This window comes from Rattus norvegicus, chromosome 1 (genome assembly GCF_021556685.1).
Source record: "Rattus norvegicus strain SHRSP/BbbUtx chromosome 1, alternate assembly SHRSP_T2T, whole genome shotgun sequence".
Taxonomy (NCBI): domain Eukaryota; kingdom Metazoa; phylum Chordata; class Mammalia; order Rodentia; family Muridae; genus Rattus; species Rattus norvegicus.
In genome coordinates, this window is record NC_141534.1 from 244,103,113 (window position 1) to 244,127,267 (window position 24,155).

Here is a 24,155-nt window from a genome sequence, read left to right on the forward strand (position 1 = left end):
AAGAGTACACATGGAGAGACCCATGGCTCCAGCCGCATGTGTAGCAAAGGATGGCCTTATCTGGCATCCATGAGAGGGGAAGTCCTTGGTCCTGTTGAGGCTTGATGCCCCAGCATAGGCGGATGCTATAGTGATGAGGTGGGAGTGGGTGGTTGGTAGGGGAGCACCCTCATAGAGGCAGGGGGGAGAGGGAATGGGATAGGGAATTAGGGGAGGGGACGACACAGTTAGAATGTATATTAAAAAAAAAGATCAATTAAAAAGACTGAGAATTTATTAAAATTAAGGCCGTAAACACTCCTTTTAGTGGTTATTAGGCTTTGAGTTTGTAGGCCGATCTAGTCCCTCACCACTGACTTCATAAACCGTTTTTTTTTTTTTCTGGTCTCTCTTTTTCTGTCTGTCTCATTCTCTCTGTCTCTCTGTCATGTAAGTGCATGATCATGGAATGTTCTACTACTATGTCTTTAATGTTCTAAAATTCAAAGTTTCGTTTTCTTTTTTATCCAAAGGAACATTTTTTTCCCACAGACAACTAACGTATAGCTATGTTTTCCAGCCTGATACCTACTAGATCCATAAGTGTAGCGGTTGTCTAGTAGAGTCATTTTATCTAGGGTAAACATGAGAACAAAGTAGATGTTTATTAGAGGTACTTAGACCTTGAAGAAATCATTGTCTAAAGCAGTGATTGCTTTCTGTGATTTACGGAATTGTTTTCCTGAAGGAGCTTTACAGCTTTTATGTGACTTTGGTCATAATATGGTCCTGCACACCTGGGATGGCTTGCATTGATGGCGAACTAAACACTGCGCAATCAGAACTAAACACTGCATAATCAGAACCAAAGGTCTCGTGGTGGTTGTTTTTCTTCATGAAATATGATCAGGGGCTTTGGTATGAGAAACTTGTTCTATCCCCCAAACAACTTCTGTATAACAATCAATAAATACGCTTCTGCCCAGTTGTTCAAGGTTCAGTTCATTGAGCTTGAACCTCCCGGCAAGCTCAGAGCCTGATTATATCTTGGAGGGACCCTGTGTCTTTGCTCGTTCTGTGTAAACTCAAAATGCCAACACATAAAAATATTAAGTGCTTGGAAGCAATCTCCACATCTTCTGCTTTTAGCCTTTTCTCCAAATCTAGTTGACCAGCCTCAAACCCAGTAGTTGTTCAGTCTCATGTGTAACAGACCACTTCTTCACCCTGCCCTTCCTCTCTGACCCCATCTCCAAATACAGATCCTTTCCTATTCTCTTTCTCACAATTTCATTCCTTCACCTTACCCACCCATAAATGAACTCATTTTGTGGGAATTTTCTAGTCAAACTGGCCAGGAAAGCAGATAGGCCAGAATCAACAAGAACTGCTTATTGATAACTTCCAACGCAAATGGTCTCAATTTCTCAATAAAACAGAATGGATTTGAAAACAGGATCTGTCCTTCTGGTATGATCAAGAAACATACCTAGATGTCAAGGATGACATCACCTCAGAGTAGGATGGAAAAAGTATTCTAAACAAATGGACCTAAGAAGAAATCCAGCATATCCATTTTCATATCAGACAAAAAGACTCCAAAGCAAAACCAAACAGAGCAGATAGGGAAGAACTACGTACTAATCAAAGGAAAAAAAAAATCCATCAGGAGGCCATTACAATTTTCAACATGTATATGCACCAAGCATATACATCACTCAAGGTCACTCAAGTTCATAAACACTTCTGGTACAGCTTAGATCACATATTGACCCTCACACAGTGATAGTAGAAGGATTCATATCTGACTCTTGTAAGTAGACAAACCATCCAGGAGAAAAGGAAATAAAGTTAACTGATACTATAAGCCAAATGGACCTAACAAATGTTTACAGGACATTTCACACAAACATGAAAGAATATACCTCCTCAGCACCTCATGAAATGGACCCCATATTTAGACACAAAGAAAGTCTCAACAGATATGAGAAATTGAAAAGACGCCACTTATATCAGACCATCATGAATTGTTAAACTTCTTATGATCTGTGGGTTGTATTGTGGGTATTCTGTACATTTTGGCTAATATCCACTTATCAGTGACTACATACCATGCATTTCATTTCCCATATAGGTTGCCTCACTCAAGACGACATTTCTCTAGTCCCATTCATTTGCCTGCAAAATTCATAATGTCCTCGTTTTAAATAGCTGAATAGTACTTTATTGTGTAAATGAACCACATTTTCTGTATCCATTCTTCAGGCAGTGGGCAACTGGGTTATTTTCAGCTTCTGGCTATTATGAATAAGGCTGCTAGGAACATAGTGGAGCAGAGGCAGAGGGAGGGAGGGACCTGGGTAGGAGAGAGGAGGGGGAGGAGATGGGGGACTTGGATCAGGTGTGAGGGGAAACAGGAGAGAAGTCCAGAGGACCAGGAAAATGAATGTAAATATGCAGCTGCTGAGGGTGGGGGGTGGGGAAAACCTCTAGAAAGTCCCAGAGACCTGGGATGTGAGAGGCTCCCAGGACTCATTGGAGATGACTCTAGCCAATATGCCCAACAGTAGGGAGAAGGTATCTGAAGAGACCATCCAGGGCCCCCAGTGGAGGGATTGGGTAAACCCACCTGCCTTAAAATTTTTGACCCAGAATTGTTCCTGTCTAAAAGAAATGCAGGGACAAAAAATTGGAGCAGAGACTGAACGTTAGACCATACAGTGGCAGGCCCAAATTGGTATCCATTCCACGGGTGTGCACCAAACCCTGATACTATTGCTGATGCTATGTTATGCTTGCAGACAGGAGCTTAGTGTAGCTGTTTTCTGAGAGGTTTGTTTTGTTTGGGTTTATCTTATTTTATTATTACTCCTTAGATGCCTATTTATTTTCTAAAAAAATTTTCAATGAAAAAGACGATTATTAAATAAGTATTTAAATTGTCTGATAAAGCTGGATTTTTTTTCTTTTTTTCAGAGCTGGGGACTGAACCCAGGGCCTTGCGCTCACTAGGCAAGCGCTCTACCACTGAGCTAAATCCCCAACCCCTAAAGTTGGATTTTTTTTTTATTAACTTGAGTATTTCTTATATACATTTCGAGTGTTATTCCCTTTCCCGGTTTCCGGGCAAACATCCCCCTCCCCCCTCCCCTTCCTTATGGGTGTTCCCCTCCCAACCCTCCCCCCATTGCCGCCCTCCCCCCATAGACTAGTTCACTGGGGGTTCAGTCTAAAGTTGGATTTTTAATTTAGTTGTTATCCATTCATTTAGGGATTCGAGAAAGATCTCATGGGCCAGGGTCTGTGCAGACTTCATTTTGCTATGTGGCACAAGATGCCTTGAACTTTAATGTCTGTCCATGAGCTGTGGTCCTTCGGTCTTGCATAAAGCAGGGAAGAGCTTGCTGAATGTAGCTGAGTACCCAGGTCCTCTAATTTATATATGAAAAACCAAGTGTATGTAGTTAGTGCCTATAAAATTGACTAGGATATTAGTTCCTGATTTCAAACATTTGTTGGGCACATGCTAGTCAATTTTCAATGTTTGATTCTATGACATCATAACAAAACTCAGATCCTTCAAAATAAATGCAAGGACTAAAAATGGAAAGCATAAGTAAAAAAAAAGTATTTATGTACACCTGGAAACAGTTCAGATTAACTTAAGTAACAATGAAAACACTTCTCTGTGTAACTACGGGTTACCATAAAAACAGTAAAAAAAATGGCCTTTCTTCTGTATGATAGAATATTTGTCAAGGCATCTATTCAAAAGTGTGCCTAGTTTACATAATCATTAGGACACGAGAAGTACTGTGTTTAATCTATTCATAAGAGTTAAAAAGGCAGAACTATGTGACCAGCTCCAATGTGATACTTTTGTATCATTTCAAAAATAATATTAATAAGGGAGACATTTTTATAATCTCTAGGTTTAGCATCTAACATATAGACCACTATGTGATTTATTCTTGTATCTATTGTGAAATTTCCTTATTTCAGATAAAGTTTAGTCCTGTGGTTCAAAGATATTTCTTCTCAGTGATGTATAAATAAGTATGCCTAAATTAGAAAATGTTTGCAAGGTGAAATAAATGTTTTATTATTAGATTTTATTCATTTTGGACATAGAATTTACATAAATTATACAAGGCAATAAAACCCCACAATAATGCCAAGTGGTGGTTTTGCACACCTTTAATTCCATTTCTCAGGAGACAGAGGCAGATGGATCTCAGTGTGAGGCCAGCCCAGTCTACAGAATGAGTTCCAGGACAGCCAAGGCCACATCAAAAAAAAATACAAAAAGAAGAGGAAATCAAGAAATGCCTTTCACTAAGGAAAAGCAAAGAACTCTCCTTTACTTTATTTTATCGATCAATTTATTTATTTATATTTCAAATGTTATCACCCTTCCCACTTAAACACCCTATTCCATCCCCTGCTTGGATGAGGCTGCCCCCTCTGAAATAAGCAGGAAAAATAAGCAGAGAACTAAAAAATCTTCACTCTGATTGATCTCTATTGATGAATTCAATGATTTTTCTGTACACTTGTACAACAGCATCTTTACCCAGTATAAAATCCATATGATTATAGTGAGGAATCTTCTTGTGGTAAATCAGATTGGGAGTTTTTGCTGCCAGGTTTTTAACATCTTTTGGATCTCCTAGAAGATCTCTCTCACCACTCCACATAGCAGTTCGAACCTTCATGTCCTCTATGTTGTATATTGGAGGAGTAGACTAAAGGAAATAGGGAATATGTTACGTTAATAGCACATCAAAGTATGAGCCATGAGTTGGAAATTCTAATCTATGAATTGATTCAGTCAGTATCTGTACCTGAACTCAGAGAGAATTTAAAAACTCTCAACACTTGTCAAGGCAGTAATGTACAACTGGGAAAGTGCCATCATGTAGCATACACAATTTTATCAGTCTAGAAACCCTCCGAAATTTATGTTCTTTTACGTTTGACATGAAGATATCAATGACCCTCTGATAGATCATACAGCCATTATGAACTTCGAATGGAAAGCTGTCTAGAAATACGTAAAGGGTTATTAAAAGAAATGTTTTCATTTTTTGAAGCCCTCTATGATATCTGTCTACCAATATCCTGGGAAGTATAAAAAATATTCAACAGTCTTTTTTTATTATTAATTTGAGTATTTCTTATATACATTTCGAGTGTTATTCCCTTTCCCGGTTTCTGGGCAAACATCCCCCTCCTCCCTCCCCTTCCTTATGGGTGTTCCCCTCCCCACCCTCCGCCCATTGCCGCCCTCCCCCCAACAGTCTAGTTCACTGGGGGTTCAGTCTTGGCAGGACCCAGGGCTTCCCCTTCCACTGGTGATCTTACTAGGATATTCATTGCTACCTATGGGGTCAGAGTCCAGGGTCAGTCCATGTATAGTCTTTAGGTAGTGGCTTAGTCCCTGGAAGCTCTGGTTGCTTGGCATTGTTGTACATATGGGGTCTCGAGCCCCTTCAAGCTCTCAACAGTCTTTAAAAATTAAGCATTTCTTTAGATCTTTCATACGCTTTCCAAACGGGAGAAATCTTTACACTTTGTAAACAGAGACTCACCTGATTGTAGTGTAGCACATTGAGAGATTCACTGCCCCAGTCATAAGCTTGGAATAAGCCTGATCTGATTCCCTAAAAGACAAAATAGACTGTTACTGACAAACCGTCCCAAAGAAGGTCGCTAAGAGCTGGGGATCTGTATTGCCTCCTTTTCCATGTGACCCTCGGGCTCAGATTCACTATAACAAGATATATGTATACTAAAATTCTGTCATCGCATCATGTGATCCTGGATGAATGGAAACTGAAATGCAAGCATAAACGTTCCATATCAGTTAGACAGATGAAATACGATTAAGAGAGTTAGTCATTGAAGTATTCTTTACCAAAAATCAATACAGTAGTAATATACTATGTGTGGTAGTGTCATACGTAGAAAGACACTGAAGTGTGAAAATGCTAGTATTGTTACAATTTTATAAGAGATCCATGTCTCTTATACAAATTTGCTATAACATTAATTTTTACTATATTTAATTTTAGACCTATAAGTAAAACTCAAGCTATAATTGATTCTTAAAGTGGAAATACTTTGGAACTGGAGAAATATCTTAGCCAGTAGGATGTTTGCTTTGAAAGCACTAAGACCTAAATTTCATACCCACAACCTAGAATAAAAAAGCAAAGATTGTTGAGGTGTATCTGAAATCCTACAGTTTAGAAGTCAGAGACAGACAGATTCCTGGAGCTTTTTAAGGGAAAGAGCCTAACATACCTGGCCAGTTTCAGAGCAGTGAGATAGCATCTCATTAAACAGTTGGATAGTGTATTAAAACAGCACTTTGGGATATGAAACACCCATTTGACAAGACACTGTCACACACATGTACACCATCATACAAGAACATTCACACACAGGTACACACACACACACACACACACACACACACACTCACGCACACCTTTTAAATTATCTAAGTGCACATCAATGAAACCTTACATTAAGACAATAAGGTAATGTTTTTCTGGCTACAGGAAAACTTTAAAATATAAATTAGTTTGCTTTAATGCCAGATACAAAGTATCATTTGTATCAGGACTAAAATACAATTGAATTATTCTGTATTTGTATAGAATTTATTTTGTATAAAACATTTCCGATGGTTCTCATGACAAAGGCAATTCTTTCAAGTATTAGCACATTTTTGTTGAAAACCCAATTTTTTTAGAGTTGTAAAAAGTACAAAGGAATGAGGGTTCCATAGCAGTCTAATCTTCACGCATGTCTACACTGACTTTTCACAAGGTTCAAAGTCTGAGACTATGGAGCTGTGATCAACAGGCTGCTGTCGTCCAGGTAACACTATAAGACGCCTGTTGAAATGGGACACTGGTCATTCCACTGCTTCTGGAACAAGAGAGCCAAACATTTTCATCCAGTGAGTACAGAGAAAACTAAAATACCACCATAAAATTTAAAAGACAAATATCTGTGAATGAATGAAAAAATTACAAATAAGAGGATATATATATATATATATATTTATTTGTCTTTTATTAGAAATTTTCTTTATTTACATTTCAAATGTTATCCCCTTTTCTGGTTTCCCCTCCAGAAACCCACTATTCTATCCCCCTCCTCCTGCTTCTATGAGAGAGTTTCCCCACCCTTACACTCCCCCCCACCTTGGCATTCCCCTACCCTGAGGTATCAAGCCTTCAAAGGATCAAGGGCCTCCCCTCCCTTGATGCCCAACAAGGCCATCCTCTGCTACATATGCAGCAGGAACCATGGGTCCCTCTATGTGTGCTCTTTGGTTGGTGGTTTCGTCCCTGGGAGCTCTAGCTATCAGCTTATGTCATGGCAATGGCTTTAGTAGTATGAGATCATTTTTATCTTTATCCTACATTGCTACTGTGAGAAATCTTTTTTAAATGCATGAAGAAATAGTTCATAATTTATGTCTATACTTCAAAGGCACCCAAAATTTCTGCCTTTTATTAATACCTGATACTTGCCAAAATTACTGTTAGTTTCACATAAAATACATTTATACTAGATTTCTGTGTTTTTAAATTTAAATATATTTTCTTCTATAGAAAATACAGTGTTCAACCATCCTGTCTGTGACATCCTGCTCCAACTCAAATCATTTTTACCCTCTGTGGCCAAAGGCTCTGGACTGGGCTGGGGTCATAGCCTCAGCTCTCCTGGAAGCCAGGTTCAAGCCTTATCTCCAAATAAGTCCCTCTGGATTCAACTGAGCAGGTGCCCCAGATAGCCTAGTTTTATGTGTTTTAATACAAAAGTTACTGCTTTAAAGATAGAGATGGAACAATTTTTTCATAATTATCATTTGCCTATAGAGTAGTGTTTCCTCTACGTCAGAGACAATCACTGTCATCTATCTATCTATCTATCTATCTATCTATCTATCTATCTATCTATCTATCTATCTTTCTATCATTTATCAATCTATCCATCCATTCATCCATCTTTCATCATCATCATCATCATCATCATCACCATCATCTCACCACCTTATCACCATCACCATCACTACCACTACCACCACCACCACCACCATCATCATCATCATCATCATCATCATCATCATCATCATCATCATAACCTAGAGAATTGTCAAGTCTTATCAAGGAGGGAAGATTTCAAACAAAAAAGAGAATAAATTGAAGCAGAGAAAAAGTTTACCTGAGAAAAATGAAGTATACTTCGAACTGAAGTTCCTGCTGGAATATGTTCACTATATACATCAATACGACTCTGGGAAAGAGGAAAACGTGTTACTTATATGATTCAAATCTTTCCTAAATCAATTAAAAGGAAAAACTAAATTTTTACCACAGAAAGAAGCTAAGTATTTTTGTGGTTTATATGATAGTATGTGGCAGGGATGATCTACTTGGGAAAAAGCTTTAATCTTAAAGGACAATTGAAAAAAAAGTCGGGGAAATATGTATTAAAAATTTAAATTCGTGATACCCAGGTATTCATCCACGTATGATATAGATGGATTTCTACAGCCACATTTACAACTTTGCAAACTATGCGACATTTTAAAATATGAGCTGTTCATCTCATTACATCGTTACATAGCATATTCTATAGAAGGGAAGCAAATAGTCCTCAACTTTAAGATGTGCCCAGTAAGAAACTGGTAACATCACCAACCATTATTAGAAAAACATTTTCCTGAAAACAAAAATCGCACATACCTCATTTAAGTTCCCGGGGTTGTATCCAAACAACACTATTAGAAGACTAGTACAAGCTGTTGCAATTTGTTCCCGATGGCACAAGAACGGAAGGATGTCATTCGCATTTGATTTGCTGAATATATCCTTTTCACCAAACATGGTCTGAAAATGACATATTTAAATAGTAGCTCCGAGACATTTGTCCAGTCAGAAGCAAGAATAGAAGGAATTTGAGTCACAAAGCAACATTTCAACATCCTGATAAAGTTATATGGTCTTGTTCACTATTACATTTTATGCCTTCTAAGTCATGCCATGAAAACGTACTTTTCAGCTCTATCAGAACACTTTGGTGAATAACTAATTATCTGAGGTGACAGAGATTGTCTATGTCATTGTTTAAATGAGCAAGTATTGTGGCTTTTCACATATCAAAAATTTTAAGTCTATACTTCTAATGAATGTCTTTTAATTTATGTGAGCTATAAATCCATCAAATTAATAATGAAGCTAATGTCTAAAAATTAGATATGTGGCAAACATATTGTTTAAAGTAATTATCATATACTTTAGATAATGAAAAGGCATGTCCCTAGTACATGTCAGGTAAGAGTATTCTATAACATGCATTTATGTGCACCACAGCACATGCAGGACACTTGAGGAGTCTCTCCTTGCAGTATGTGGGGATCAGAGGATGAACTCAGGTCATCAAACACAGCTACAAGTTGACACACTGCCACTACACATTGAATCATTTTACCAGTGCACTACATGACAAGAGAGTCTAGCAAAGTTACCCCCCCCCAAAAAAAACCCAAAAAACCCTCTGACGTCACAAACCAGTTGTAGAAGCTAACTGGGAGGTAAAGAATAAAAAGCCCAAATGACCATGAACACAGGAGCTTGATAAAACAGCACAGAATGGGGGCTGGGGATTTAGCTCAGTGGTAGAGCGCTTACCTAGGAAGCGCAAGGCCCTGGGTTCGGTCCCCAGCTCCGAAAAAAAAAAAAAGAACCAAAAAAAAAAAAAACCAGCACAGAATGCAACTGGTTTCTAACAAGATATCATGATATTCATGAATGCTATTCATTCATCACGCAACATTTCTAACATTCCCTCACACACATGCACATAGAACATGCGCTCACACAGACACATCCAGATACACACGAAGAAAGAGGATTTGAACTCTGCAGGAGCCACCCACTTGATCTTTAGAGAGGACATAAAGGTTTTCTCAGTGATTAACGTGCCACTAGTGTACTCTACAACTAAAACAGGACAAGAGAGTTCGAAATAAGACTTAACTCCATGTCAGAATTGTAGATGGCTCCCTGTTTGAAAGAGACAAACTGAAGGCAAGAATACAGAAGAAGTGTACTCAATAGAGTGTTGATGAGGCAAGACCCTGAATCCAACTTTGCTGACTAAAGTTTCTCTGCAAACTAAAGCATTTATAATTATATTTATTTTATATTAATATATTATTCAGCACTCTGTACAAGATGCAATTAGAAGGACTTTTAAAACAATGGGGAAAATTAAATGTGTTACAGTCCAGACAATGGAAAGCAAAAATAAGTTAAAAGGGAAAAAAATCTCAGTCATTCTATTGACATCTCAGTCTGAAACCTTTAAAAAAAATGCACACAGAACATTTTTATGATAAAATCTGTTAATAAGGTTTCAGTAGATAGGAAAAGTAGGTGAGAAAAGGGAAAACTATTCATGGTCCACTGGTAGCTGGCAGGACTCAGCACCCTAGGAAATGCATTACCAGCTATGGGAGAGCTGTGTGTGGCCACCAGGGTGCTGAGCAGGAAGGCAGTGTCTCAGCATGTTCGACGGGGTACCACCTCTAGTTTTGAAAACTGTACCTAACTGGTAAGGGGTTGTTAGAAAGAATTACAAACCTTGATCACTGTTGGGTGAATGTATGCAATTGTGCGAAAGACACCTGTCAGATACTTGGTGATCACAACAGGGCCCAGGGCAAAGTTGATTTTGATCTTCTGGGCCAGTTGTGGGTTTGTCGCAAATGCTGCATACGCTGAAAGAAAACAAAAGAACAGATCACTTCTAGGTATTTTCCCCTTGGTTCGAAGTTCTCTGAACTTTTAGTCTCCACTGAGACTGCAGGAGTATCCTTTGTCATATATTTCAGTCTTTACTCAGGTGATTCTCTGATTCATCCGGAAGCACAGCACCTGTGACTTTCAAGTCCGCTTGACGTGGCCTTCATTTTTCCAATCACTGGGAAAGGTTGTGCTTGCTTAGCTAGACATTCAGTAACTTAGTGAGTTGTTGCTATTACTGCCAAAAAGTGAAAATCTGGACAAATCAAGTATTTCCCTATTGTTAATCAATCTCTCTAACACTTTTGAAATCCAGTGTTACATTTCTATTGTATCAATCTTTTCAATACTTTTTTTCTTCTGTGGTTTGCATGGAAGACCCGCATACACCAATTGCTTTCAAGAGTTGAGTAGCCTATCTTAAAAAAATGGCTACTCCATTAAATTTCACCTTAATTTTTTTTTAACCATACAAATCTTCTCTTGTAGTTGGGTATGGACACGCCCCTCTGTGGCTGGTAAACGATGTTTATGGCTTCTCAAGAATTCTTTCCTCCAATCCCAGGCTCCATTGTGTGTGTGTGTGTGTGTGTGTGTGTGTGTGTATGTGTAATATAATGGGACTAACATAATCAAATTATAGTTTATAACTTCCAGGAAAACCCTTAGTAAATAACCATTCTATTTTTAGTGTTTTCTCATTGAGGATGTTTGCTCCCAGGGGAAATTAGGAACATGTGGAGACAATTTTGCTTGTTACAACTCAAAGAAAATGAGGGCATCTATTTCCATCTAGTAAGCACCAAGCAAAATTATCTCCACTGTGAGATTTAGGAGAAGTACATTTCTTTAGTGTACAATGTACACGTACATTGTAGCTAATAGTCAACAAAGTAGTAAGGACACTGTATTTTCAGCAAAGTAGTAAGGACATTGTATTTTCAGAAGAGAAGGGGAGGGAGGGTGTTGGGAGGGACTGTATGAGAGGGGACTAGGTAGCAGGGCTGTAAAGTGAATAAACAAATAAATTAAGGGGAAAAACACGGTATTTTTTAAAGTGGCATGAAAATTGATTAAAAATGTTTTCCCAGGTAGCATAAGGTTTGGAAACAAGTTTTTTTTTCTCCTTATATTTGCAATGAGTAAATGAGCATGCTCCAGACCAGGCCAGCACAATACTACTCAGAGCTCTGTGGATGCTCACTAGGTCCTCTGCATTTAAATATTCAGAGTGCCTACATGAATTAAATAAATACATAAAATAAATAAATAAATAAAATAAATCAATAAGATAAATAAATAAATTAAAAGCAGTGTGTGTACATCAATTTTTCTTTAAAAAATCAGTTAAAGACATAAAAGAACAAGGCGTTGAGCTTTGCTTTGGAAGGTAAAGTGAATCCCATGTGAATCTTAATACATTTACATTGTTCAACTATCTTTTATGGAGGAAATTATAATGATTAAAAATGTGTCTATTGGGGTTGGGGATTTAGCTCAGTGGTAGAGAGCTTGCCTAGCAAGCCTAAGGCCCTGAATTCGGACCTCAGCTCTGAAAAAAAGAAAAGGAAAAAAATGTGTCTATTATTATTCCTGTTATTTTGAAAAAGATTAGCCATGTACAATTGCCCACAGCTGTAATTTCAGTGGAGTCAATAGTTGCATAGTTGAGGCCAGCCTGTGCTACATAGAAGACCCTGTATCAAACAACACCAAACATGTCTGATAACAAATGAAACCATTATAACAACTGGATTTCAAAATTTCTCGCAAGTCTGAATGTTCCTAAATACTGACAAAGTGTCATTTCTAAAAACGAATTTATTGCTAAAGAATATTTGTGTGGTTTGTGATCAAAATTACTGTGTTCAGGTTTCAGTCTCTCTCCACATACCAAGATAGACGCCCTGGGAATGGCCAATATAGTAAATTTGTGTTTGTCTTGTCTCATTCAAAATGAAATAAATGATGGCTGGGAGGTCGTATTCTATTTGTTCATTAAAACTGTATAAAACAAAAACAGAGAGATTTTGTTAATTATAGTAACTGAACATCACCTTAGCAGAGACTTAAAAATAATTCCTCCAGGGCCACATACATAAGTGCTGAGACAACAATGATCAAATATCTCCTGCAGAGCCTCTACCAGGTCTCCTCCTGCTTACTACAATACCCACAGTGCCTTGGCATGGTCTCATTTGTGTACTTTGACCAGAGCCAGAGATTAGAGCCAATTAAATGACTAACTGTATCTCTAAATTCATTTTTTCTGTACCAGAGTTTATGATAAATATATCATGGTATTCCCATAACATGTTTGAATAGTTGTTATTTGTGTTTGGGCATGGTACATTAAAATGGTCAGTGAAGTTGATAGATACCAAAAAAAGGAAAATGGGAAGAGCTTTTAGACAACAGGGACACGTTTCACAAAGATCGTCTGGCATTTTGTGATAGAAATGAAACTTAAGACTCAAGCAGCAGGTCCCCTGTGGTCCAGACACCACGTGGACCTGAAGGGACCCAGTCTACAGCTCCCTGCACCCAAATCCCGTGAGAGAGAGAGAGCTAAACCTTCAGAGAAGCAGACTCGCTTGGGAAGCCAGAAGAGACTACACTCTGCCCACATTTCTGAATCCAGAGGAAAACACCTAATGCCATCTGGGACCCCGGTGCATAGGGGCCCTGGGTAAAGGTGGCTCAGGCCCTCCTGGTTGCCACCCTCATGGAGACCTCAAAAGCAGCCCCCCCAGGACCAACTTTAGAAATGGGACCACATGTAAGACCAACTTTTCTGCTCCAAGCGACCTGCCTGGTGGACTCAGGAAACATGCCCACAGGAACAGCTGATGACAAGTAGACAGGAAAGACTACATGCCTGAAAGCAGAACACTCTGTTCCCAAAACTGGCTGAAGGAAAACAGGTCTACAGCACTCTTGACATACAGGCCTATAGGATGGTCTAGCCACTATCACAAATAGCAGAATAAAGTAACACCAGAGACAACCTGATGGCGAGAGGCAAGCGCAGGAGTCCAAGCAACAGAAACCAAGACTACATGACATCATCAGAGCCCAATTCTCCCACCAAAGCAAACAATGAATATCCAAACACACCAGTAAAGCAAGATCTAGATTTAAATCACATTTGATCATGATGCTGGAGGACTTCAAGAAAGACATGAAGAACTCCCTTAGAGAAACGCAGGAAAACATAAATAAACAAGTAGAAGCTTATAGAGAGGAATCACAAAAATCCCTGAAAGAATTCCAGGAAAACACAAGCAAACAGGTAAAGGAATTAAAAATGGAAATAGAAGCAATAAAGAAAGCACAACGGGAGATAACCCTGGATATAGAAAACCAAAGGAAGAGACAAGGAGACTTGGATACAAGCATCAGCAACAGAATACAAGAGATAGAAGAGAGAATCTCAGTAGCAGAGGATTCCATAGAAATCATCGACACAACTGTCAAAGATAATGTAAAACGGAAAAAGCTACTGGTCCAAAACATACAGGAAATCCAGTACCCAATGAGAAGATCAAGGATAATAGGTATAGAAGAGAGTGAAGACTCCCAACTCAATGGACCAGTAAATATCTTCAACAAAATCATAGAAGAAAACTTCCCTAACCTAAAAAAGAGATGCCCATAAACATACAAGAAGCCTACAGAACTCCACATAGATTGGACCAGAAAAGAAACTCCTCCCATCACATAATAGACAAAACACCAAATGCACAAAACAAAGAAAGAATATTAAAAGCAGTAAGGGAGAAAGGTCAAGTAACATATAAAGGCAGACCTATCAGAATTACACCACACTTCTCACCAGAGACTAGGAAAGCCAGAAGATCCTAGACAGATGTCATACAGACCATAAGAGAACACAAATGCCAGCCAAGGTTACTGTATCCAGCAAACCTCTCAATTAACATAGATGGAGAAACCAAGATATTCTATGACAAAACCAAATTTACACAATATCTTTCTACGAATCCAGCCCTACAAAGGATAATAAATGGTAAATCCCAACACAAGGAGGTAAGCTACACCCTAGAAAAAGCAAGAAACTAATCGTTTTGCGACAAAACAAAGAGAAGACAAGCACTCAAACATAATCTCACATCTAAATACAAATATAATAGGAAGCAACAATCACTATTCCTTAATAGCTCTCAACATCAGTGGACTCAATTCCCCAATAAAAAGACACAGATTAACAAACAGGATATGCAATGAGGACCCAGCATTTTGATGCATACAGGAAACACACCTCAGAGACAAAGACAGACACTACCTCAGAGTGAAAGGCTAGAAAACAACTTTCCAAGCAAGTGGTCTGAAGAAGCAAGCTGGAGTAGCCATTCTAATATCGAATGAAATCGATTTTCAACCAAAAGTCATCAAAAAAGATAAGGAAGGGCACTTTCATATTCATCAAAGGAAAAATCCACCAAGATGAACTCTCAATCCTAAATCTCTATGCTCCAAATACAAGGCACCTACATACATAAAAGAAACCTTACTAAAGCTCAAAGCACACATTGCACCTCACACAATAATAGTGGGAGATTTCAACACCCCACTCTCATCAATAGACAGATCATGGAAACAGAAATTAAACAGAGACATAGACAGACTAAGAGAAGTCATGAACCTAATGGACTTAACAGATATTTATAGAACATTCTATCCTAAAACAAAAGGATATACCTTCTTCTCACCACCTCATGGTACTTTCTACAAATTTGACCATATAATTGGTCATAAAACAGGCCTCAACAGATACAGAAAGAAAGAAATAATCCCATGCATCCTATCAGATCACCAAGGGCTAAAGTTGGTTTTCAACAACAATAAGGGAAGAATGCCCACATATACATGGAAGTTGAACAGTGCTCTACTCAATGATAACCTGGTCAAGGAAGAAATAAGAAAGATATTAAAGACTTCTTAGAATTTAATGAAAATGAAGGTACAACATACCCAAACTTATGGGACACAATGAAAGCTGTGCTAAGAGGAAAACTCATAGCTCTGAATGCCTGCTGAAAGAAACAGGAAAGAGCATATATCAGCAGCTTGACAGCACACCTAAAAGCTCTAGAACAAAAAGAAGCAAATACACCCAGGAGGAGTAGAAGGCAGGAAATAATCAAACTCAAAGCTGAAATCAGCCAAGTAGAAACAAAAAGGACCATAGACAGAATTAACAGAACCAAAAGTTGGTTCTTTGAGAAAGTCAACAAGATAGATAAATCCTTAGCCAGACTAATGGGAGGACACAGAGAGTGTGTCCAAATTAACAAAATCAGAAATCAAAAGGGAGACATAACTACAGAATCAGAGGAAATTCAAAAAATCATCAGATCCTACTACAGAAGCCTATATTCAACAAAACTTAAAAATCTGCAGGAAATGGACAATTTCCTAGACAGATACCAGGTACGGAAGTTAAATCAGGAACAGATACACCATTTAAACAACCCCACAACTCCTAAAGAAATAGAAGCAATCATTAAAGGTCTCCCAACCAAAAAGAGCCCAGGTCCAGATGGCTGCAGTGCAGAATTCTATCAGACCTTCATAGAAGACCTCATACCAATACTATCCAAACTATTCCACAAAATTGAAACAGATGGAGTGCTACCGAATTCCTTCTATGAAGCCACAATTACTCTTATACCTAAACCACACAAAGACCCAATAAAGAAAACTTCAGACCAATTTCCCTTATGAATATCGACACGAAAATACTCAACAAAATTCTTACAAACCGAATCCAAGAGCACATTAAAACAATCATCCATCATGATCAAGTAGGTTTCATCCCAGGCATGCAGGGATGGTTTAATACACAGAAAACCATCAAGGTAATCCACTATATAAGAAGGGGAGGGGGAGGGATTAGGGGGATGTTTGCCTGGAAACCGGGAAAGGGAATAACACTCGAAATGTAAATAAGAAACACTCAAGTTAATAAAAAAAAAGAAACTGAAAGATAAAAACCACATGATCATTTCATTAGATGCCGAGAAAGCATTTGACAAAATTCAACACCCCTTCATAATAAAAGTCCTGGAAAGGATAGGAATTCAAAGCACATACCTAAACATACTAAAAGCCATATACAGGAAACCGATTGCTAACATTGAACTAAATGGAGAGGAACTTGAAGCAATCCCACTGAAATCAGGGACTAGACAAGGAGCCCAATCTCTCTCTACTTATTCAATATAGGTCTTGAAGTTCTAGCCAGAGCAATCAGACAACAAAAGGAGATCATAATGATACAGATTGGAAAAGAAGAAGTCAAAATATCACTATTTGCAAATGATATGATAGTATATCTAAGTGATCCCAAAAGTTCCACCAGAGAACTACTAAACCTGATAAACACCTTCAGCAAAGTGGCTGGGTATATAATCAACTCAAATAAATCAGTAGCCTTCCTCTACACAAAAGAGAAACAAGCCGAGAAAGAAATTAGGGAAATGACACCCTTCATAATAGTCCCAAATAATATAAAATACCTTGGTGTGACTTTAACCAAGCAAGTAAAAGATCTGTATGATGAGAACTTCAAGCCTTTGAAGAAAGAAACTGAAGAACATCTCAGAAGATGGAAAGATCCCCCATGCTCATGGATTGGCAGGATTAATATATTAAAAATGGCCATTTTACCAAAAGCTATCTACAGATTCAATACAATCCCCATCAAAATACCAATCCAATTCTTCACAGAGTTAGAAAGAAAAATTTGCAAATTCATCTGGAATAACAAAAAACCCAGGATAGCTAAAACTATCCTCAACAATAAAAGGACTTCTGGGGGAATCACTATCCCTGAAGTCAAGCAGTATTACAGAACAATAGTGAAAAAAAAACTGCATGGTATTGGTACAGAGACAGACAGATAGACCAATGGAATAGAATTGAAGACCCAGAAATGAACCCACACACCTATGGTCACTTCATTTTTGACAAAGGAGCTAAAACCATCCAATGTAAAAAGGTAGCATTTTCAGCAAATGGTGTTGGTTCAACTGGAGGTCAGCATGTAGAAGAATGCAGATCGATCCATGCTTATCACCCTGTACAAAGCTTAAGTCCAAGTGGATCAAGGACCTCCACATCAAACCAGACACACTCAAACTAATAGAAGAAAAACTAGGGAAGCATATGGAACACATGGGCACTGGAAAAAAATTCCTGAACAAAACACCAATGGCTTATGCTCTAAGATAAAGAATCGACAAATGGGATTTCATAAAACTGCAAAGCTTCTGTAAGGCAAAGGACACTGTTGTTAGGAGATGACAGCAACCAACAGATTTGGAAAAGATCTTTACCAATCCTACAACTGATAGAAGGCTTATATCCAAAATACACAAAGAACTCAAGAAGATAGACTGCAAGGAGACAAATAACCCTATTAAAAAATGAGGTTCAGAGCTAAACAAAGAATTCACAGCTGAGGAATGCCAAATGGCTGAGAAACACCTAAAGAAATGTTCAACATCTTTAGTAATAAGGGAAATTCAAATCAAAACAACCCTGAGATTTCACCTCACAGCAATGAGAATGGCTAAGATAAAAAACTCAGGTGACAGCAAATGCTGGGGAGGATGTGGAGAAAGAGGAACACTCCTCCATTGTTGGTGTGATTGCAGACTGGTAAAACCATTCTGGAAATCAGTCTGGAGGTTCCTCAGAAAATTGGACGTTGAACTACCTGAGGACCCAGCTATAACTATCTTGGGCATATACCCAAAAGATGCCCCAACATATAAAAAAGACACTATGTTCATAGCAGCCTTATTTATAATAGCCAGAAGCTGGAAAGAACCCAGATGCCCTTCAACAGAGGAATGGATACAGAAAATGTGGTACATCTACACAATGGAATATTACTCAGCTATCAAATACAATGACTTTATGAAATTCATAGGCAATTGGATGGAACTGGAAAATTTCATCCTGAGTGAGGTAACCCAATCACAGAAAAACACACATGGTATGCACTCATTGATAAGTGGCTATTAGCCCAAAGTCTTTAATTACCCTAGATGCACAGAGTACATGAAACTCAAGAAGGATGACCAAAATGCAAATGCTTCACTCCTTCTTTAAAAGGGGAACAAGAGTAGCCTTGGGAGGGAATAAGGAGGCAAAGTTTAGAACAGAGGCAGAAGGAACACTCATTCAAAGCCTGCCCCAAATGTGGCCCATACATTTACAGCCACCCAGTTAGATAAGATGGATGAAGCAAAGAAGTGCAGGCTGACAGGAACCGGATGTAGGTCTCTCCTGAGAGACACAGCCATAATTCAGCAAATCCATAGGCGAATGCCAGCAGCAAACCACTGAACTGAGAACGAGACCCCAATTGAAGGAATCAGAGAAAGGACTGGAAGAGCTTGAAGGGGCTCGAGACCCCATACGTACAACAATGCCAAGCAACCAGAGCTTCCAGGGACTAAGCCACTACCTAAAGACTATACATGGACTGACCCTGGACTCTGACCTCATAGGTAGCAATGAATATCCTAGTAAGAGCACCAGTGGAAGGGGAAGCCCTGGGTCCTGCCAAGACTGAACCTGTAGTGAACGGGATTGTTGGGGGGAGGGTGGTACTGGGGGGAGGATGGGGAGGGGAACACCCATAGAGAAGGGGAAGGGGAGGTGTTAGGGGGATATTCGCCCAGAAACCGTGAAAGGGATTAACAATCGAAATGTAAATAAGAAATACCCAAGTTAATAAAGATGGAAAAAAAAGAAATGGATCTTAAATATTTTGTCTCTTTTATTCCTTCCCTATTATTTTTCATAAAAAATAGGAGAAGCCACAACAAAAGAAAAATATACCGATGTTTGGAACTGGGATTTATGCTTATCAAACAATATATACAGAACATGGGCATCTTTTCTGTTCAAATACCAATTCAAATATCAAATTCAATGAAATAGCCTCTAAAATAACAAGGTGAAGTAGCACAGTGATTAGTAGTTACAAGTCAAGAGATATAGAGAAATGATACATACATTTTAATTTTTATCTGAAACTAAATTAATAATATAAAATTTTGTCCACCTTTAAACCTATCAACCTTTAAAAATGTTATTCAAGGAGCTGGAGATGTCTCAGTGCTTCAAGACACTTACTGCTCTAAGTAACAGCTCACCACCACCCAAACTCCAGCTCCCCAGTGGGAAAGATACAAATCCTGTGACCTCAGCACTCACATACTGTAAACGTACATGCATACATAGTACACACAAAGACAAGCACATCACAGATACATACACAGACATACATTCATGCGTGCACACACACTACACATATACAGACACACAGACATACACATTGCATACACTGATACACACATACAAATATATATATATATGCATGCACACACATAAACACACAGCTATACACACACACACTACACACAGACATACAGAGATACACACTAAAATAAATCTTAAAGACTCAAAATACTATTCATTAGTTAAGGACATTTTAATGGTGTCATTTCGGTCAAGCTGAGTAAATCTGTGACAACTTAGAACCCTTAAAGATAGTTTTAAGGAAAATGTATCGGGATAAAAGATCTTTTCTCTTACCTAAAATCCCAAAATTCTTTAGAATCTGGGTCTAGGCGCACATGTTTCCTGGCATTGTTAGTGCCCCTGCTGTTCCCCAGCCACACTTCAAAACCAGCATCTGCCAGAAGAAAGGCGAGGCAGTTGCTGGGAGGGTCAAGAATCCAGTAATCAGCAGAGACAGTCAATCCATGATGCAAATACACGACTGGCCTCCTAGCTGAAAAGAAAACAAAAAGTATTTGTTATTTATTGGTTTTTAAGAATGCAAGATCCTGGAGCCCATCATACTTTATCTATGTATGGCCCCTGTAATTTTCTCATGTTTACGTCCTCTTTATCATCTTTGACACCTATCTCCTCCTGGGAAATATTTGATTGATAATGTAATCTTGAGTCATCCTAATACTGTTTGATTTGGGGATTTTTGTTATTATTTCTGACTAGTGTTTTTTTGTTTGTTTGTTTTTGCTTTGTGGCGTTCGTCTCAGCATATAGCCCTGGCTAGCTTGGAACTTGTTATGTAGGCCAGGGTTGCCTCGAACTCACACAGATCTATCCGCTTCTGCCTTCCCGGTGCTGTGATTAAAAGCGACGATGCTTGGTTTTTTTGTTTTGTTTTGTTGTTGTTGTTTTTGTTTTTTCTTTTGTTGTTATTTTGTTTTATTGTTGTTTGGTTGTTTTGTTTTGTCAGCTTGTTTATTTACCATAGGGCAGTTGCAATCCAAATAGAGGTGTTAACAGCAGATCCTCCTCACTCAATAGCTATAACTATCACTTGTTTCCCTCAGAATAAAATAATCACTGGACTCACAGGATTACTTTCTTCTTCCTGCTCCTTATTGAGTAAATATGAATTTCCCTACTAAATGTTTTTAATTTATAAGATTTCCAAGCAAAAGACAATATCAGAATATTTAATAAATAACTTCAACAAATCCTTGAATACTTAGACATTTAGTCAGAAAGAACCCAATACCACTGTTATGAAGAACAACATAGTGAATTCTCGGAACTGTAAATCAAGTATTACAGTCAATGCTGGAAGTTCTTGCCCTTTCAGGCAGGGATTCTGAGCGTTTATTCTGCCCAGAAATCTAAAGTCTCATAACCGGTGGTGCTTTTTCTTCTAATAACATCGACTCCCATGGCAGGTATCATACAGGATGGAAGCCTAGCTTTGCGTGTGGAAGCCAGGGAGAACTGGGGGCTCCTCAGGAGCGGTTAATAATGCAAGGGTTTGCACAGCACGCCTTTCGCTCTGACCACTTTTTTGTCACTCACTGTTATGTGAGCTCTTGTTCTCATTCTTCCCATGTGGAATCCGGAAGATTAAGAGTATATAGCCATCCTCAGTCATAACCTCGTGTTCTTCACTTTCATAGCCCCAGTAGGAAATTATCTGACTCTAAATACAGAAGGGAAAACATAGTGACTTTTATTAGTTTGGTCACCTGAACATTGTTATGATTCTCCAGTAAATTTTCTTTATAGAATATAGTAGTGTGTTTCTCGTAAAGAGAAATTTCAAATTATCATAAATGCGACCATTTGGAAAAAGATGTGTGAAAGGCATAGGGAGAAATCTTTGAAAGTATGCTGATTAATGGGAATAGCTTACAACATTCATATTGGCTTCAGGATTCTTCGGTTTGGCATTCAAAAAACAAAATATGCTTCCAATCACATGGACAAAACACAATGTTCTCAGTAGCCACCACATTTAAACCTGCTGGGAAATATTTATTAGCACAATACAGTACCTGTTGCCAGGTAAGCTCATGTTATTGGAGGTACATTGTCCTTCTGTCACCTTACATACTAAAACATTGGTCACATTATCCTCTAAGACTCAGGAGTACCTCTGCATGTTTGAAAAGGCAGCTTATATACAATGCAAAGTGATTGTGCATACTATCAGAAAACCACCTTTCTGGAACTTGCCTTCATTTAATCAAGATCGTTATTTGGTTTCTTCAACAAAACTATTATGCATGTTCATCTAAAACCTTTAACAACGCTATCCTAACAGAATAAAGCTGGGAAGAATGATAGAACAACCATAACTCGTGTGAGAGAAGCAACATGGGATGACCAGCCTCAGGGAACCAGAGCATGTGGCTCCAAGGGACCTTATGTAGTCACTACTGCCAACATAGTCTTCTTTTCATGAATATTAACACAAGATGCACTCATGCCACAGATGTTTTCAGAATGTTTCATAGACATACTTTAAAGAAAGTACAAATACTGGTAACGAAATATTTTCAACACAAATTATTAACTTTCCCCTGGATATAGATCCTGCTCCAGACACCAACTTGGCTGCGTTCTGTTCTATTGCTTTTTTTCTCATAAATGATTACCGTGGAGAAAAGAAGAAAAATACAACATAGCAAACTAACTTTCTGTACAGTCGATCACAGTATTAATTTTCAATGGAAATTATGCTATATCTAAAACAGAACAAATTTCCCATATGAATATGCTGTGAACTGAAATTCTAAAAAGGTTTGAAATACCACAACTTCATACTCACTGTCACCTATGTAAAGTCTCTAGGCTCTCTGGAGTGTAAATGAAATTTTAATTCTCTCTGTCCTTTCTTCTCTGTATAAATATCAGCATGAATGTGTTCTTTGGATGGCTTCCTCTACAATGAACTGCTAGGACTGCAGTGAACTCTGACATTTGCCAAGAAACCAAACAGTTGAAAAGCTCTCTGGATGGACAACTCCTGAAATCTCTTCCTAGCATTATCATCTCTGTGATCTGTCAGGGGCTATGAAGCTTCTTCCAAAGTCTCATCTCCCCGATTGTGTAAATATCATGAAAGAACTCTTCAGTGACTAGGAAGGGGATTATTAATACATATTTTTGTCCAAACTGTAAACATCTTAAGCTGCTTTGAAGAATGAAGTGTAACTAACTTAATCAGAAGATTTTGCTGTATGATGTAAATGAAGTTGTGTGTGGAGAAATCTTGCAGATGTGAACAAAATAGAGGCTTTGTAAGCAGCTTTTCTGTCATCTAAGTAATTAGGGAGGAAGCTCTCCAATCTGGGAGGTACCAGATTCAAAGCACATAATCCTCACAAAGCCACAGTACCCGTAGTTTATGAAGACAAACAGGAATATTGTCCTAGTGTGCTTTCTTTGCTGTGATAGACATAGCCACCAAGAGCACACTGAGGAGAAAATGATTAATTTGGCTTACATGCCCTGATTGTAGTCCATACTTAACATAAATAGGCCATGGCAGGAAATCAAAGCAAGAACCAGGGAGCAGGAACTGAAGCACAGGCTTGGGAGGAATGCTGCTTACTGGCTTGCTTCCCATGGCTTGCTCAATTTCTTTCTTATACCATCTACCCAGGGGTGGCATCTTCCACAGTGGGTTGGGCCCTCCAACCTTCATCCTTAATCAAGAAAATGGTCCACATTATAGGTAGACTGGGAGTCGATGAGCATGGGAATATGAGGGATGAGATAGCAGGGGGTGGGATAGACAGAGAAAGTACTGGGAAAGATGACTGTGATTGGAGGGCATTTCAGGGGCAATATAGAAACTTAGTGCAGTAGCAACTCTCTGTAACCTACAAGAGTGACGATAATGCAGTCTCTTAGCAATGGGGAATATGGATCCTATGATGGTTTGTATGTGCTTGGCTCAGGGAATGGCACTATTAGGGGGTAGGGTGTGGTGTTGTTGGAGTAGGTGTTTCACTGTGGGTG

At 38.5% G+C, this 24,155-nt stretch overlaps 1 protein-coding gene across 2 annotated transcripts; it reads right to left on the reverse strand.

The window, feature by feature from the left end:
• Positions 1-4,059: 4,059 nt before the first annotated feature.
• On the reverse strand, positions 4,060-23,080 carry Lipj (lipase family member J). Of its 2 annotated transcripts, none has more exons than XM_087610597.1 (11): positions 22,960-23,080; positions 22,042-22,152; positions 21,705-21,828; positions 20,442-20,640; positions 12,703-12,812; positions 10,647-10,783; positions 8,748-8,891; positions 8,224-8,295; positions 5,571-5,642; positions 4,553-4,724; positions 4,060-4,234 (listed from the first exon to the last, which is right to left on the reverse strand). In XM_087610597.1, exons 2-11 carry the CDS (start codon positions 22,141-22,143, stop codon positions 4,092-4,094), a joined length of 1,275 nt encoding a protein of 424 aa, XP_087466723.1. In that variant the 5' UTR covers positions 22,144-22,152; positions 22,960-23,080; the 3' UTR covers positions 4,060-4,091. The 2 variants fall into 2 exon arrangements, with proteins under 2 accessions (XP_087466723.1, XP_087466731.1); XM_087610605.1 differs by having other exon boundaries at positions 22,042-22,149; positions 22,960-23,036.
• Between the last annotated feature and the right edge of the window lie 1,075 nt (positions 23,081-24,155).

Coding starts and splice junctions, on each gene's coding strand:
- Lipj (XM_087610597.1), bottom strand. CDS start 22,143: ATGTGGTGGCTACTGAGAACATTGTGTTTTGTCCATGTGATTGGAAGC. Junction 10,784..12,702: donor TTCCCAGGGCGTCTATCTTG/GTATGTGGAGAG, acceptor GTTTTCTTTCAG/CGTATGCAGCATTTGCGACA. Junction 4,235..4,552: donor TCATATGGATTTTATACTGG/GTAAAGATGCTG, acceptor CTCATTCTGTAG/ACTGGGCTGGCCTCACACTG.